The 17,905-nt window shown below is 50.1% G+C and overlaps 1 protein-coding gene across 3 annotated transcripts in view; it reads right to left on the reverse strand.

Moving 5' to 3' along the window:
- LIN7A (lin-7 cell polarity scaffold A) overlaps positions 1-3,241 on the reverse strand; it is a 144,076-nt gene extending 140,835 nt beyond the window's left edge. For 2 of the 3 annotated variants that reach the window (XM_075344759.1, XM_075344760.1), the window contains exon 1: positions 3,158-3,241. In XM_075344759.1, the coding sequence (XP_075200874.1) occupies positions 3,158-3,194 (37 nt within the window). In that variant the 5' untranslated portion in view covers positions 3,195-3,241. The other variant, XM_075344761.1, reaches the window with a different exon arrangement.
- Positions 3,242-17,905: the final 14,664 nt, after the last annotated feature.

Consider the following 17,905-nt stretch of genomic DNA (forward strand, 5'->3'; position numbering starts at 1 on the left):
CCAATGGGTTACCCTTCACATGAACTTTTCCAAAGATAAAGGCTTTGTTATGCAATGTGTCATCTCAGCTACGAAAAGCAAGATGATTTGCTCAGTCAATAATTGACAATATAAAAGTCTATGAATTTTCATTGTGTACTGTACGGAAAACAGACAATAAAACTTGCTTATGTAGAAAAGTGCTTTCAATGTGTGGCTGTTCAGTTGGCAAAGAAAAGTTCAACTGAGTTAAGTGCAAGTACTTTAAAGGGAACCTGTCATCAGAAATTTTGCTTTAAACCTAAAAGTTTCCCCCTCTGCAGCTCCCGGGCTGCATTCTAGCAAGGTTCCTGTACTTTTTGTGGCCCCTTTTAAACCAAATTAAATACTTTATAAACTTGTACCTTTTGCTATGTAAATTTTGTAAATCGTCCATGGGGGTGGGCTCTCTGCTGACCGTTGTTGTTCCTCCAGCAGATTTACGCCGCCCCCAACGCTGAATTTCATATCTCAGGACGCCGCCCCTGGGCACCCGTGGTCCCGCGCATGCGCTGTGCGACTGTAGCGGGACTGTGCACTGTGTGCACGTGTGACCGCTGGTGACGTTTTGCGCAGGCACGAGGTTATGGGCGGCGCTGTGAGTGTCATCAGCAAGTGCCGCCCATAACCTCGTGACCGCACTTTCCCCTCTTCCTCCAGCGTTCTGCGCAAGCGCTTGCTGGCCAGATAACCCGACGTCACCTCTTTCCCATCTTGCCCTGCTGCAGGGTAAGATGGGAAGGAGGTGACGTCGGGTCATTTGGCCGGCGAGTGCTTGCGCAGAACGCAGGAGGCAGTGGGGGAAAGCGCGTCCACGAGATTATGGGTGGGCACTTGCGATGCAATCACAGCGCCGCCCATAATCTCGTGCTTGTGACACACGTTACCAGCGATCCTGGCGTGGGCGGCACCTCGGGCGCAGTGGGCGGCATCCTGATGGATGAAATGGAGCGTGGGGGGATGGCGTCAATGTGCTGGAGGAACAGCAACGGTCAGCAGAGAGCCCGCCCCCATGGACGATTTACAAAATTTACATAGCAAAAGGTACAAGTTTATAAAGTATTTAATTTGGTTTAAAAGGGGCCACAAAAAGTCCAGGAACCTTGCTAGAATGCAGCCCACGAGCTGCAGAGGGGGAAACGTTTAGGTTTATAGCTAAATTTCTGATGACAGGTTCCCTTTAATTTGAAACCATACTTTCTAGAACAAATATGATCTCCCTGTAATAAAATACTATTGGTAAATGAAAATACTTTAACATTAACGTCTGCCTCAACCAGAAAAATGAGTAATGTACGGTAATTCTTCTTAGGTTGTTTAAACTGACAGTCTATAGCATCACAGTAGTCAGTAATCTTGTATTGCAAGGAAATGGTGCTGATCGTTCTACAATCATGGCTTCTATTCAGCTCAGATGACTAGCCCCCACTAAGAATGTGAGTACTGTCTTTTTTTACGGTGTTTGTATAAATATACCGTAATCTTTATTGTAAGGTAATGATGCCGATATGTTCCAATCCGTTCACCCTACATCCATGGCTTCCATCCACATCAGAGTAATGACAGCTTTGACAGATTTTCAAAGAGATCCAATAACAGATCCCATTTACATGTAATGAGGTCTGTCAGGTTTTTGCACTCTTCTAACTGTCAAAACCCCTTACAGAAATAGAAAAATGATCAACAGTGTCTAATGTACCACAATAATATTAACTAAAATAACTGCATTAATAAATTATTAAAATTATACTTAGCGCTCAATCAGACATCCTATCTTGGGTCTCCCAACTAGAACATGGCAGCTTCATATATGTCCATGTTCAGGAGAGCCACCGGCCAGTCTGTACATTGTAGTCCGTGATCGGACTGATGAGGACTGGGGTCTGAATGACCCATAACATTGCAAATCAAAAAGGTCCATGGAGCCTCTGTTAGGAGTCTTGACACAGAAAATAGCCAGATATCCCTCCGGGAAGGACCTAGCCAAGGAGTGGCTCTTTTTAGGAAACCACCATATTAAGTGGCCCTTTTAGTCAATATCCAGCTCTTGACGAGTTTAAAGATATGACAAGGGAATTCCAAGGCCAGGTATCGATCCACAGACAGCTGTTTCGGGGTATTGCCCCTCATCAGTGTGGAGTAGGATTAAAGAGCCATAACATTGTAAGAGATCGCTCATTATGTGCCGGTATTCTAATTACTTTGGGGTCATGTATATAAACCTTAAATTCTGGTAACTAATGTTAAACATACAATAGATACAGGTGCCACATCATCATGTGAGGTATGACTAATGTACCAGATCCAGAGAAACATATTAATATAATGTATATATGGTGTTGGAGAGTTCGACCATCAGGTAATAGATGTCATAATAAGACATATGTGTATTGCCTGACATATATGTTGCATGCCGGGACATTTTTGTGCAAATTTTTAAGCTATAAGCAACAGAACTTTACACCAAATTCTGATTGCTTGGCTGACAATGATGAATTTCTGACGTCGATTTGTGCGTTCTGACATTTTGTTCCGCGCTTGTTTACCCTGCCTTTAATTAAGTGCTTTCAGTCACAGTTTCCTATACCATCTGATTAAGACAATTGTACGTCCTCCCCTTCTCTTCTGCAGCCCATTCTTAGATTATAGAGTGTCTGCCTGCTCCGTCCTTGCATTATCTCTTGCAGGTGCTGTGGAAAACTGCCTGCTGTCCTTCAACGTGTCACCGCTATGTCCCCCCATCATGAAATGTTCACATCCCACTGTGTACACATGAAAACTTCTATGTCCATGTGACTGATTGATGCCATCATATATACATTTACCTACCTCTACTCTGTCATTCCCAGGCACAATAATCCCTCAGAAGTCTATAGGTCAATGAACCCATGAGATAACAGGATCTCATTTGATAACGTAATATCATCTGGTATCTTAAGCAGTATCCTGTCCCCAGGCCACCATGGACCCCGGTGACTATACTCTCATATCCTAGTGCACAGTAGATAAGGATACATATTGTTCTGCCCAATATTCTGCCAGGCTTCACTGCTGTTACCTAGAAAATCAGAGCCTTCCCACCAAAGCGTTGATGAATAGCACACATGCACAGCATCAGCAGGTGCTCGTCTTGTCCTACCTCTGTCCAATGTGAGGGGCTGGACCACTGTCGCCATGTCTGTGGTCGAATGCAGAGTGACGCTCAGAGCCAGAGCAGCAGAACTGGAGGAGAAAGGGGGAGGGGGAGCGAGGAAAAAAGAGGGAGAGAGTAGCAGAGCTCTCAGAAACGTCAGCTCAAAGGATGCCGCTATTAACTTCCTAATGAGCAATAATTGTGAGAGAGAATAAAAAGATCAGATTTTAACATTTTACAATCCTGGAACCTATTAAAAGAACAGTCCTTCTCATCCCTAGTCATTAACGGATTAACTCGATAGACTGCGCTCGGCGGGTTAACGTACTTGATTGATTCATATTTCAGATAAATGTATTTTTAAATCTTGTAATGTTCCCGTGGTAACCATAACATGGAAGAACTCATCTTCAGTAACATAGTTATCTACAATTCCGGCTCCGGAGATTATGTTTCTACACACGTTTCTTTCTTAAAATACTAAGTTGTAATTTTTTTCCAGATTGAAAATTGTCACATCATTTCCATTATCATCACTAACAAACATTAGTTCTATGTATCAGCATAGGCAAAATGGATAAAAGGTGCCACATGCATAGATGGATTACAGCAGTTTGTGCAGCGGTTTCTGGAAAAGCCTCAAAAGTCTGATTGCATGTGACCTGATTGTGTCATAAACACTTAAAGGCAATGTGTTACACAATATCCATGGCTGGTGAGGCTGAGATTCTGCAATGTAGGCACACATTGGTGCATTGCTGCAAGAGCAGCTCATTGAGATGCGTCCTGCACACAGCTGCAGACATGCAGCATGCATCCAGGTAGACTCATAGCTCATCCACAGAGCTGTCACTTCCTCCAGGACGTGTATAGCAAGGAAACTAAAAGTATAAAATTATTAAATCGCACCTGGCAGATAAAATGCATATTATTCTACCATTAATGGTGAGCATTATGTAACGGAACACAAGCAAGATCATTATTTTAAAGTGCCACTCCAGCGGGGGATGGGGGCATTCAGCACTGGAGTGGTGCTTTAAATGTAAGTCTCCAGCCCCCTGTATACCCACCTGCCGCCATCTGTCGCGGGCGGAGGGGACGCGCTCGCCACGCTCGGGTCCGGGACTTCTGCTGCTGCTCGGTGGCTCGAGCGGTGGACCGGACCCGGGGACTCGAGCAGCGCTCCTCGTCCACGAGTGAAAAGGGGGTGGTTTGTTTTGGGAGATAGTTCGTGACGCCACCCACGGGTCGTGGTGATAATAGGCACCACCGCTGCTGGTGACGGGGATCCCGGGAGAGATGGTAGGGAGCAGCTAGGATGTTGTCCCCTCCGTGGGTAGGGGTTGGTGATCCCGGGGCCCGGTGGTGTAACGGGGAGGCTGGATGGCTGGGGTGCAGGGTTGCAGGGGCAGCGCGGAGCGGTGTCGGATGGCACTGGTGTACTCACTCAGGCAGTCAATGACAGAGTCTCTGGTAAACCAAGAGGCTGGATGGACGGGTCTCGCAGCCGGCTGCAGTGCTTTTGTGCTCTCCCCGGACAGTGTGATGGTGGCTGTCTTTCCCTGCACCTTGTTAGAATGTTCTGACTCCTGTGGTTGCCCACCGGTAGTCCGCTCCCCGGCGTATAGCTACCGAAGGAGCCCGTTTTGCCCCCAGGTGCTGGCCCTTGGATCTCTAGCCTATGGCGGTGGCTGTATATCCTCACGGTGTGGACTGTTGCCTTCTGTCGGGTCTTGGTTGTTGGGAAACCCCTGGGGTTCCGATCATACTCGGATTTGACCGTTGTCGGCGGCTCCAAGCCTAGTCGGGGTCCGATCTCCCTGCCTGTGTGCTTAGCTTCACTCCACTCTCCTGTTCGGTACCGGCGGGCCACCACCCAACCCCGGTCCTACGGTTTCGCAGAGATCCACTAACTCCTGCAGACGGCCACCACCATCTGCCAACCTTGCTGTTTGTGTGTGGGCCCCTACCCAGACACCGACAGTTTCTGACCTCTCACTTTCACCTCCAAACTCAATCTGTCACTTTTCCCGCCTCCAAGCCTGTGAACTCCTCGGTGGGTAGGGCCAACCGCCTGGCTCCGCCCCACCTGGTGTGGACATCAGACCCTGGAGGGAGGCAACAAGGGTTTTTGTTTGACTGTTGTGACTGTCTAGGGGAGGAGGTGTGTGTGGTGTAATGTCTGTGACTACCTGGCTAGTCCAGGGCGTCACACATCTTCATCCTTTTTCAGCGCCACTCAGGTCCCGTGGTGCCATTTTGTCCGGAAGTCAGAAATTATGCCATAATCACTCAATGCAATTCTATAAGAGCCAGAACGAGGCTCTCATAGACTTGCACTGGGTTGTCACAACTCAATATACTTTGAGACACTGAAGCTGCCGGTAGGTCACAAATCGACAAATTGGAGCACATCTGGAAGCAGATGAAGACAACGGCAGATGAGTATAAGACAGGGGGCAGGATACTTACACTTAAAGCACCACTCCGGAGAGGGGGGATTTAAAAAAAAAAGCCCCACTGGAGTGGTGCTTTAAACCTACCAGTTGGAATGTATTATGACTTTTAGTATAAATTCGTATGCCATCAATGTGACCGTTTTCAGAAGTACCTTACTAGTACTGTGTTAAGTCTATTGGCTCATTCTGACATCAGTGATTTTCATATGCAAAAATCAGTCTAAGTTTCATCAGTGTCTGTTAACAGAGGGTCATCATAGTTTGGTCAGAGTTTCATCAGTTTCTCTCAGATGAAAACAAAAAGATGAAGGTTTTATTACACTTTCTCCTATTAAACAGTCTGTAAAAACAGGCAGCACACAAATGGAATCCGAGCACTGATGAGTATTTTTAACAGGCCCATAGACTTATATTGTCAGGGCCAGCTTTAGGTCTCCTTCACACGTCCGTGTCTCCGGTATGTGTTTGGTCCGTTTCCTCACGTGCCGGAGACACGGGCACACGTAGACCAGGGCACACGTAGACCCATTAAAATCAATGAGTCTGCGCTCATGTGCGTGTTTTGCCATGGACCGTGTGTCTGTGTGGAGCATACGTGTGCCCGTGTGCTCCACACATAGACATGTCCGGTTTTCTCAGGCATCACGGGTGTCACACGGACTGCACACGGATTGCATTGATGTGATCCGTGTGACACAAACCGGAGAAAACACACGTACCTGTGAAATAAAAAGAATTTCTGTACTCACCTCTGCCGCTGCTGGCACTTGCTTACGACCCCCGTTCATTATGCTCATCACATATTCACTCCACTGCGGGCCGGAAGCAGCAGCAGCAGCGGGGAGTCGGCAGGACCGGAGACCGAAGATCAGCACCACGGACAGCGATGCCAGGGACAGGTGAGCAGAAAGTTCCCGTTCTCCGTGTGTTATCACGGATAACACTCGGAGAACACACGTGTGCCATAAACACGGCGCATGGAGGGCAATACGGACCTTTGACACCTCTGTGAAACACGCGTGATTTTCACGGACGTGTGAAGGAGGTCTTAGAGGAAGTCGGCCACTGTGAAAAAGTTTAAAGTGGGGCCCTAAATATTAACATATTGCATAATCACACACAGGATGCATTTACATGGGCTGATTTCAGGCTATCAAATGAGCGCAATCGACTATATTAAAGTCGTTAGATGATTGTTTACCAGCCTCTATACATAGGCTAATGAAGAATGATGTGCACAGAACTATCACTAGTAGCAGTACTTCGGCAGTTTACACCAAGCCATGTGCTGCTGAGAAAGATTTTTGTTCTAACATAAACAATCCAATCACCTGATCAAAAGCAAAGTTTATGGGGAATAATAATTTTTTTATTCCTGTTAGGCACAAAGAATTAGGAAAATACACCTAACACCTGGGAACAAAAATATATGTAGCATTTTTATGTAGTGTATTGGTTTATGATGGCAAGTGGGGGAAATAATTAGTGTAGGTACCAATTAAGGAACATTATTACTTGTGTAATATACTGTATTTTATGTTATGCTCATGTGCCGCCCCCGTGCCAGCAGCCGGGCTGCTCGGATCTGGATCCGCAGTGTGGCTCGAGGGATTCTTCCAGACCTGGGGTTCGCGCGGACACTTCAAATAAAAGGGGACGTATTTGTACCGGATTTGCTGTAAACTGTCTGTGACGCCACCCACGGTGTGTGGTGAAGTGTGGCACCACCGCTGCTGTTGTGGGGCACCCGGGGGTGATGGGATAGCAACTGGATGTTAACCCCTCCGTGGGTAGGGATGGATGCCCCAGGGCCCAGTGTCTCCGTGCTGAGGGTGGTGATTGCAGGGTCCGGCGCACCCGGTCAGACCGGGGAATGTTAGTTTACTCACGAGTAAATAAATCAGACGAGTCCAGTGGTAAACCAAGGTGATGGTGGCCGGCCGCCGCAGCCGGGTGCATTCGGGTCCCACACCCGGGCTGATGGTCTGTGTCACTTTCCTCTGCACTACTGTGAGTTCTCTTTGGGCTCTCCGGCATGGAACATGGAAGCCCGCTCCCAGAACTACGGGTGGGAGCCTTGCCCGCTGACGCTGGCCCTTGGGATCTACCGGGCCCTGGCGGATGACCTATCCCCCGCGATGGGCTGTTGTCTGCTTTTGGGACTTTGGTTGGGACAGGACCTGTAATCCTGCCCTCAATTGGTTAATTAGCTAGGCCGTTAGTTCCGGTCCTGGCTTCAGGGTCCAAGTACCCCCTCTGTGCACGGTTTCCGGGTTGGTTCTCCGGTGTCGGTACCGGCGGGCTCCAACCCTGTCCCGGTCCACCTCGGATGTCTGGTAGCCGTCTTCCCATCTCCTGTTTGACACGGACCACAGTCCGCCACCTAGCCAGCACGCCGGGGCTCCAACCCCGACGACTTTCCACTCTGGCTTGCACGTGAACTTCCACTCCTCTCTCCTCTTAACTCAACTCCACTCAACTCTTAACTGAACTGAACCTTTTTCCCGCCCCGGGTTCTCCAGACCCCTAGGTGGGCATTCTCCATCCACCTGGTCCGGCCCACTGGTGTGCCTGTCCTACCCTGGGGGGGTGACTAGGATTTTGTCGGCTGTGTGTAACCCTTTGTGGGATGGTGTTATGCGGGGGCGTATTCTGTGGGACTACCTGGCTGTGCCAGGGCGTCACATTCCCCCTTGGTTGAATAAAGACCGTCCGCGGACTGTCCGACCACCACCGTTTATTGTAACCGGAACTGAAATAAGAAAAGGGATAACAAGTAGTGATGAGCGAGTACTAAAAAGCTCGGGTGCTCGAAGCTCGGGCCGAGCCTCCCAAGATACTCGTGTACTCGGCCCGAGCAACGAGCCCAATGTTATCCTATGGGAGACCCGAGTATTTTTGTGAAATGACCACCGGCAGCATGTAGAAACCCTAAAAATGGCACAAAAGTCTCCGAAGAGTGCTCAAATGACATGGCAACAGCATGGGGAAGACCCCTTGAAGCATTTATCACTCAAAAGTCACAGCTGTGAACAATTTAGTCCGCGTTTTACGCCATTTTTACGGACTCACCAGAAAACCTTCCAAAATGACACCAAAATGAATTTTCATGGCGGAAATGTTAAGGGCACATAACCAATAGTGAGATAGAGCTAATGTATGTTACTTTTTGAGATTACTACATGAAAGATTTTACGTAAAACATTGTGTGGCACTCCGATGTCCCTGAGAAGAGACGTACATAAAGGCCTCTGAGTCTAATGTGCCCATTTTGAGGAAGTGAGTCTTTGTAGTATTTTCCTTTGCCAGGGCAGTCCAAAATTGTGAGGTTCACCAATGCCCCTGCATACAGACGTGCATGATGGCCTGTAAACCTGAAGTGCCCATTGGAAGGAAGTGGGTCTATTGTAGTATAGCCCTTAGGCAGGGCAGCCAAAAATTGGGAGACTCCACGTTGTCCCTGGATAGAGACGTGCATGAGGGCCTGTAAACCTGAAGTGCCCATTGGAAGGAAGTGGGTCTATTGTAGTATAGCCCTTAGGCAGGGCAGCCAAAAATTGGGAGGCTCCACGTTGTCCCTGGATAGAGACGTGCATGAGGGCCTGTAAACCTGAAGTGCCCATTGGAAGGAAGTGGGTCTATTGTAGTATAGCCCTTAGGCAGGGCAGCCAAAAATTGGGAGGCTCCACGTTGTCCCTGGATAGAGACGTGCATGAGGGCCTGTAAACCTGAAGTGCCCATTGGAAGGAAGTGGGTCTATTGTAGTATAGCCCTTATGCAGGGCAGCCAAAAATTGGGAGGCTCCACGTTGTCCCTGGATAGAGACGTGCATGAGGGCCTGTAAACCTGAAGTGCCCATTGGAAGGAAGTGGGTCTATTGTAGTATAGCCCTTAGGCAGGGCAGCCAAAAATTGGGAGGCTCCACGTTGTCCCTGGATAGAGACGTGCATGAGGGCCTGTAAACCTGAAGTGCCCATTGGAAGGAAGTGGGTCTATTGTAGTATAGCCCTTAGGCAGGGCAGCCAAAAATTGGGAGGCTCCACGTTGTCCCTGGATAGAGACGTGCATGAGGGCCTGTAAACCTGAAGTGCCCATTGGAAGGAAGTGAGTCTATTGTAGTATAGCCCTTAGGCAGGGCAGCCAAAAATTGGGAGGCTCCACGTTGTCCCTGGATAGAGACGTGCATGAGGGCCTGTAAACCTGAAGTGCCCATTGGAAGGAAGTGGGTCTATTGTAGTATAGCCCTTAGGCAGGGCAGCCAAAAATTGGGAGGCTCCACGTTGTCCCTGGATAGAGACGTGCATGAGGGCCTGTAAACCTGAAGTGCCCATTGGAAGGAAGTGAGTCTATTGTAGTATAGCCCTTAGGCAGGGCAGCCAAAAATTGGGAGGCTCCACGTTGTCCCTGGATAGAGACGTGCATGAGGGCCTGTAAACCTGAAGTGCCCATTGGAAGGAAGTGGGTCTATTGTAGTATAGCCCTTAGGCAGGGCAGCCAAAAATTGGGAGGCTCCACGTTGTCCCTGGATAGAGACGTGCATGAGGGCCTGTAAACCTGAAGTGCCCATTGGAAGGAAGTGGGTCTATTGTAGTATAGCCCTTAGGCAGGGCAGCCAAAAATTGGGAGGCTCCACGTTGTCCCTGGATAGAGACGTGCATGAGGGCCTGTAAACCTGAAGTGCCCATTGGAAGGAAGTGGGTCTATTGTAATATAGCCCTTAGGCAGGGCAGCCAAAAATTGGGAGGCTCCACGTTGTCCCTGGATAGAGACGTGCATGAGGGCCTGTAAACCTGAAGTGCCCATTGGAAGGAAGTGGGTCTATTGTAGTATAGCCCTTAGGCAGGGCAGCCAAAAATTGGGAGGCTCCACGTTGTCCCTGGATAGAGACGTGCATGAGGGCCTGTAAACCTGAAGTGCCCATTGGAAGGAAGTGGGTCTATTGTAGTATAGCCCTTAGGCAGGGCAGCCAAAAATTGGGAGGCTCCACGTTGTCCTGGATAGAGACCTGTTAGGTTCTTAGTGCCTCCGTGCTTGCATTTAAAAACCGCACGTGTGTGCCTGTTGGTGGCAGCTTTCCGCTGCACTTGTGTGCGTTTTGCAAAAACTTGGATATAACGCACAAGTCTAGTGAATACACATCAGCACAGCATTGCAAAATGCGCAAGGGCGTTGTCAACGAACAAGGAAGTGGACGTGATGGTGGTGCAGGCAGAGACCGAGGTCGTGTGCAAGCTCTAATTTCGCCACAACAAAGGGCCACATCTACTCGCTCGCACGTCCTGTCCCAAATTCTTGGGGACCGCAGCAGTACACCGCTCTTGAACCAAGACCAGTGTCAACAGGTTGTTAGTTGGATAGCGGATAATGCTTCCAGTCAGATTCGCACCACCACAAACACTCTGTCTTCCACACGGTCAAGTGTCAGTAGCCGTGATACTGCACCGCACATTTCAGAACCTGATCCTCCTTCCTACCACAAGGCTGAGTACACGTCCTCGGACATTAATGATCCCACACTTGGACACTCGGAAGAGCTGTTCACGTTTCAATTCGCACATTCTGGCCTCTCGCCAGCTCATGTTGAAGTGGGTCATGAGGAGATCGTATGTACAGATGCCCAAATATTTGAGCAGCCACGTTCTCACGAAGTTGGCAACGTGTCTCAACAAGGGGTGGACGATGATGAGACACAATTGTCAGGAAGTCAGGAGGAGGAGCAGGGTGCGGAAGAGGAAGACGACGTGGTGGATGATCCAGTAACTGACCCAACCTGGCAGGAGGATATGCAGAGCGAGGACAGCAGTGCACAGGAGGAGGGAGGCGTAGCATCCCAACAGGCAGTAAGAAGCACAATTATATAACGCACAAGTCTAGTAAATACACGTCAGCACAGCATTGCAAAATGCGCAAGGGCGTTGGCAAGGAACAAGGAAGTGAACGTGATGGTGGTGCAGGCAGAGGCCAAGGTCGTGGGCAAGCTCTAATTTCGCCACAACAGAGGGCCACATCTAGTCGCTCGCACGTCCTGTCCCAAATTCTTGGGGACCGCAGCAGTACACCGCTCTTGAACCAAGACCAGTGTCAACAGGTTGTTAGTTGGATAGCGGATAATGCTTCCAGTCAGATTGGCACCACCACAAACACTCTGTCTTCCACACGGTCAAGTGTCAGTAGCCGTGATACTGCACCGCACATTTCAGGAGCTGATCCTCCTTCCTACCATCAGGCCGAGTACACGTCCACGGACATTACTGATCCCACACTTGGACACTCGGAAGAGCTGTTCGTTCACGTTTCCATTCACACATTCTGGCCTCTCGCCAGCTCCTGTTGAAGTGGGTCATGACGAGATTGTATGTACAGATGCCCAAATATTTGAGCAGCCACGTTCTCACGAAGTTGGCAACGTGTCTCAACAAGGGGTGGACGATAATGAGACACAATTGTCAGGAAGTCAGGAGGAGGAGCAGGGTGCGGAAGAGGAAGACGACGTGGTGGATGATCCAGTAACTGACCCAACCTGGCAGGAGGATATGCAGAGCGAGGACAGCAGTGCACAGGGGGAGGGAGGCGTAGCATCCCAACAGGCAGTAAGAAGCAGGGTGGTGGCCCCAGGCAGACGTCAGGCAACTGTTCCCCGGAACAACACGACACAAGGTGCCTGTACAAATGTTAGGTCTTCCCGAGTCTGGCAGTTTTTTAAGTTGGCTCCAGATGATTCTAAAAAGGCCATTTGCAACACCTGCCGTGCCAGCATCAGCAGGGGTACCAAAACTAGCAGCCTGACCACCACCAGCATGATCAGGCACATGACAGCCAAGCACCCGACTTTGTGGGATGTACAACAGAGTCGAGGAGCAGTGCTTGCTGATGTCACTGCTTCGTCTTCGCTTGTTGTGCATGCGAGCCAATCCCCTGTCCATGCTGCCCGAGAACAAGCCTCCTCCGGCCCTGCACCTGCAGTTGCCCACGCAGAAATAACACCATCATCAAGCACGTCCTTGTCCCAGCGCAGCGTTCAGTTATCCATTCAGCAAACCTTTGAACGCAGGCGCAAATACACTGCCAACGACCCACATGCCACACTTCTAAATGCTAACATTTCGCGACTGCTTGCGCTGGAAATGTTGCCTTTTAGGCTGGTTGAGACAGAAGCATTCCGCAACCTGATGGTGGCAGCTGTCCCACATTACTCGGTCCCCAGCCGCCACTATTTCTCCCGGTGTGCCGTCCCCGCATTGCATAACCACGTGTCACAAAACATCACACGTGCCCTGAACAACGCTGTTTCAGCCAAAGTCCACCTAACCACAGACACGTGGACAAGTGCATGTGGGCAAGGCCGCTACATCTCGTTGACGTCACACTGGGTTAATATTGTGGAAGCTGGGACCCAGTCTGAGCGAGGGACGGTACATGTCCTTCACACACCAAGTTTTGCAGGCCCTACCTCAGTCAGGGTTTCACCCACACTCTACAGCTCCGGAATGTCATGCTCCTCAGCCTCCTCCTCCTCCTGCGCATCCTCATCCACTTTACCCTACACACCAGTCCCAAGCTGGAAGTGTTGCGGGCGGAGGAGGGGACGCTGCGCTCTCCCACTGCTCGGGTCCGGCTGCCGCTGCTCTACGGCTGCTGCTGCTCGGTGGCTCGAGCGATGGCCGGATCCCGGGGACTCGAGCGGCGCTCATCGCCCGTGAGTGAAAAGGGGTCGTTTGGGTTTTGGGGATATTGTCCGTGACGCCATCCACGGTTGTGGTGATTGTGTGGACACCACCGCTGCTCTGGACGGGGATCCCGGGAGCCTGTGACAGGGAGCAGTTTTGTTGTTATTTCTCCACGCCGTGGGTAGGGGGGTTGGTTGTCCCAGGGCCCGGTGATGGGGTAGAGATGGATGACAGGCGGGTTGCGGGGCCTGATGAGGTGCAAGGTCGCAGGGGCAGCGCTGTGCCGCACGGCACGGAGGTACTCACTCAGCCCAATGATGATGACACAGTTCACGGTAAAACAAGTGGCTGGATGGACGGGTCCCTCGGACGGCTGCGGTTGTTCCTCCCTGCAGGTTAGTGATGACTGTCTCTCCCTGCACCTAAGTTCAGTGTTGGTAGTGATGGTTTCCCACTGGTAACCCGCTCCCCGACCTGGATATGGGCCGGAGGAGCCCCTTTTGCCCACAGGCGCTGGCCCTGGGAGACGGTTGCCCTTGGCGGTGGCGGTGTCTCCCCTTCACGGTTGGATGGTTGCCTTCTATCGTGACTTGGCTGTTTGGAAACCCTGAGGTCCCCTTCACTAACGGATTTGGCAAATTCACGGCGACACCAAGCCTTGCCGGGATCCGAAAGGCCCCTGCCAATGGTGCTGGCTTCTCTATCTATACCGGTCCGGTACGGCCGGGTCACCACCCGTCCACGGTCCTTACGGCAGACTCCAATCGCCCTCCACTGCAGACGGTCACCACATCCTGCCAACCTTGCTGTCCTGTCCGGGCTACACACCCGGACCAACTTCAGGCTCTTTGCTGTCACTTTTCTCCTCTCTACTACTTTCCTCCTTCAACTTCCTTAGCTTAACTCTCACTGCCTGTGTTTTCCCTCCTCCTTGGTGGGTGGAGGCCAACCGCCTGGCTCCACCCCCTGGTGTGGACAACAGCCCCTGGGGAAGGCAACAAGGATTTTGTGTTTTGACTATGATATGCCTGCAGGGAGTGTGGGGTGTGTAAGTGTTGTGCTCTGTGGCCCCTGGCTTGTCCAGGGCGACACAGAAGCACTGCAGCACTGCCTTGGCGAAGCGGCAACAGGCTGTGCTGAAGCTAATCTGCATAGGTGACAAACCCCACAATGCAGAAGAGGTGTGGACAGCTCTGAAACAGCAGGCAGATCACTGGCTCACACCTCTGAACCTAAAGCCAGGAAAGGTCGTGTGTGACAATGGCCGGAACCTGGTGGCGGCTTTGAGGCGAGGCCAGCTGACACATGTTCCATGCGTGGCCCATGTGCTCAACCTCGTGGTTCAGCGGTTTCTAAAGTCATACCCAGAGCTGTCTGATCTGCTGGTAAAAGTTCGCCGCCTGTCTGCACATTTTCGAAAGTCACCTACTGCTTCAGCCGGCCTTGCTGGCTTTCAGCGCCATTTGCATCTTCCGGCTCACAGACTGGTGTGTGATGTCCCCACGCGTTGGAATTCAACTCTGCACATGTTGGTCAGGATATGTGAGCAGAAGAGGGCAGTTGTTGAGTACCTGCATCACCTAAGCCGTAGGGAAATGGGTCAAACTCCACACATAACACCTGAGGAGTGGAGATGGATGTCCGACCTATGTACCATCCGCCAAAACTTTGAGGACTCCACCAAGATGGTGAGCGGCAATGACGACATTATTAGCGTCACCATACCGCTTCTCTGCCTTCTAAAATGGTCTCTGCTCAAAAAACAACCATGATGCATTGCAGGCGGAGCGCGATGAGTTTGAGCAAGAAACAGTAGTGGGTGTGGGTGATAACACACAGCCCAGCCTGGTCTCATCACAACGTGCAGTGGAGGACTATGACGAGGAGGAGGATGAAGACATGGAGCAACTCTCTGGCCAAATTGAGGATATGACATGCAGTCATATCCTCGGTTCAGCGTGGCTGGCCAGAGGACAGGGTAGATGATGATGATGAGGAGGAGGAGGAGGACAGCATGTTCAGTCATCGTGTTGGTCAGGATACTGAAGTGATGGCTGTTAAGAGTCTGGCACACATGGCTGACTTTATGGTAAGCTGCCTGTCTCGTGACCCTCGCGTTAAGAACATCTTGGCCGACAATCATTACTGGTTGGTAACACTGTTAGACCCACGCTACAAGGAGAACTTTATGTCTCTTATTCCCGAGGCGGAGAGGTCAGGAAAAATGCAGCAGTTCCAGAAGGCCATAGTCACGGAAGTAGGCAAAGCATTCCCCTCACAAAACGATAGCGGCATAGGTCAGGAATCAGTGGACAACCAAGGCGTACAGCCGAGAGGGGCACAAGTCCAATCCGCCAGAGGTAGGGGAACAGTCTTTAAGATGTGGGACAGTTTTCTCAGCCCCTCACATACCACAGCCCCTGAGGTGCGGGGTAGTGCCACAAGAAATCCTAAGTTTGCCCAGATGCTCAAGGAGTACTTTGCAGATCAAACAACTGTACTCTGACATTCCTCTGTGCCTTACAATTAATGGGTATCCAAGCTGGACACGTGGCATGAATTGGCTCTCTACGCCTTGGAAGTCCTGGCCTGCCCTGCAGCTAGCGTTTTGTCAGAGCGTGTTTTTAGTGCCGCAGGTGGAATCATTACAGATAAACGCACCTGCCTGTCAACTGTAAATGCTGACAGGCTGACTCTAATCAAGATGAACAAGGGTTGGATTGGGCCAGACTTCACCACACCACCAGCAAATGACAGCGGAATTTAAAGTTTGTAACGGGATTTTGCCATGTACCTCCACTCACCCATGGTAACACACTTCTGGACTTTGGCTAATCGCTGGACTGCTCCTCCTTCTCCTCATGCGCCATCATGATGACCGTTACAAGAGTTAGGCCTTTGTTTCAGGTATACCCTCAGTGGTAAATTTTTTCGCCCATTCTTTCAGAATGGACATTACAACGACAGGCGACCCGCTCCTTTGCAATGGGAACAATGTTTTGAGGCCCTCATGCACATCTCTATCCAGGGACAATATGGAGCCTGACGCTGCCACCGACAGGCACACACATGCGGTTTTTAAATGCAAGCACGGACGCAATAAGAACCTAACAGGTTTTTAGGAGCGACAATTACTGAGACGTCTGACACTATCAGACACTGCTGACTGACGTGTATTATTCACTAGACTTGTGCGTTATATAATAGTTTGTGAAAAATGCACACAAGTGCACCTGTACGCTGCCACCGACAGGCACACACGTGCGGTTTTTAAATGCAAGCACGGACGCAATAAGAACCTAACAGGTTTTTAGGAGCGACAATTACTGAGAAGTCTGACACTATCAGACACTGCTGACTGACGTGTATTATTCACTAGACTTGTGCGTTATATAATAGTTTGTGAAAAATGCACACAAGTGCACCTGTACGCTGCCACCGACAGGCACACACGTGCGGTTTTTAAATGCAAGCACGGACGCAATAAGAACCTAACAGGTTTTTAGGAGCGACAATTACTGAGAAGTCTGACACTATCAGACACTGCTGACTGACGTGTATTATTCACTAGACTTGTGCGTTATATAATAGTTTGTGAAAAATGCACACAAGTGCACCTGTACGCTGCCACCGACAGGCACACACGTGCGGTTTTTAAATGCAAGCACGGACGCAATAAGAACCTAACAGGTTTTTAGGAGCGACAATTACTGAGAAGTCTGACACTATCAGACACTGCTGACTGACGTGTATTATTCACTAGACTTGTGCGTTATATAATAGTTTGTGAAAAATGCACACAAGTGCACCTGTACGCTGCCACCGACAGGCACACACGTGCGGTTTTTAAATGCAAGCACAGACGCAATAAGAACCTAACAGGTTTTTAGGAGCGACAATTACTGAGAAGTCTGACACTATCAGACACTGCTGACTGACGTGTATTATTCACTAGACTTGTGCGTTATATAATAGTTTGTGAAAAATGCACACAAGTGTACCTGTACGCTGCCACCGACAGGCACACACGTGCGGTTTTTAAATGCAAGCACGGACGCAATAAGAACCTAACAGGTTTTTAGGAGCGACAATTACTGAGAAGTCTGACACTATCTGGACTGTTTTAGACTGTATACACCAGCCCCAGATATGATGAAGGCTGGTATACGGTCACCACTAGGAATGGCTATATACCCTGCCTGCCTGCCTGCCTGCCTGTATACTGCTACAATAGTCCTGACAAGGACTCTTTTGGTCACTAGCCTGTATTCCAACCTGGCTATACCCTGCCTGTATACAGCAACAATAGTCCTGAGAAGGACTCTGCTACTGTACTCCGACCTGGCTATACCCTGCCTGCCTGTATACAACTAGAATAGTCCTGAGAAGGACTTTTGGTCACACTGTTTGCAGCCCTGCTACGGAAATAGCTATAAAGGGCCGCAAACCTTTCCCTGAAGCAGCGACACTCTCCCTGCACTGACTGTCTGGATAGCTGTGAGCAGAGCACAGCGCGCCCGCCGGTATAAAGGCTCGGTCACGCTGTCCAGGCCGGCCAATCACTGCAATTCCACAACTAACAGGGCTGTGGCATTGCAGTGGTCTGCCAGCCAATCCCTGCATGAGGG

Source organism: Anomaloglossus baeobatrachus, chromosome 4 (assembly GCF_048569485.1).
Source record: "Anomaloglossus baeobatrachus isolate aAnoBae1 chromosome 4, aAnoBae1.hap1, whole genome shotgun sequence".
Classification (NCBI taxonomy): Eukaryota; Metazoa; Chordata; class Amphibia; order Anura; family Aromobatidae; genus Anomaloglossus; species Anomaloglossus baeobatrachus.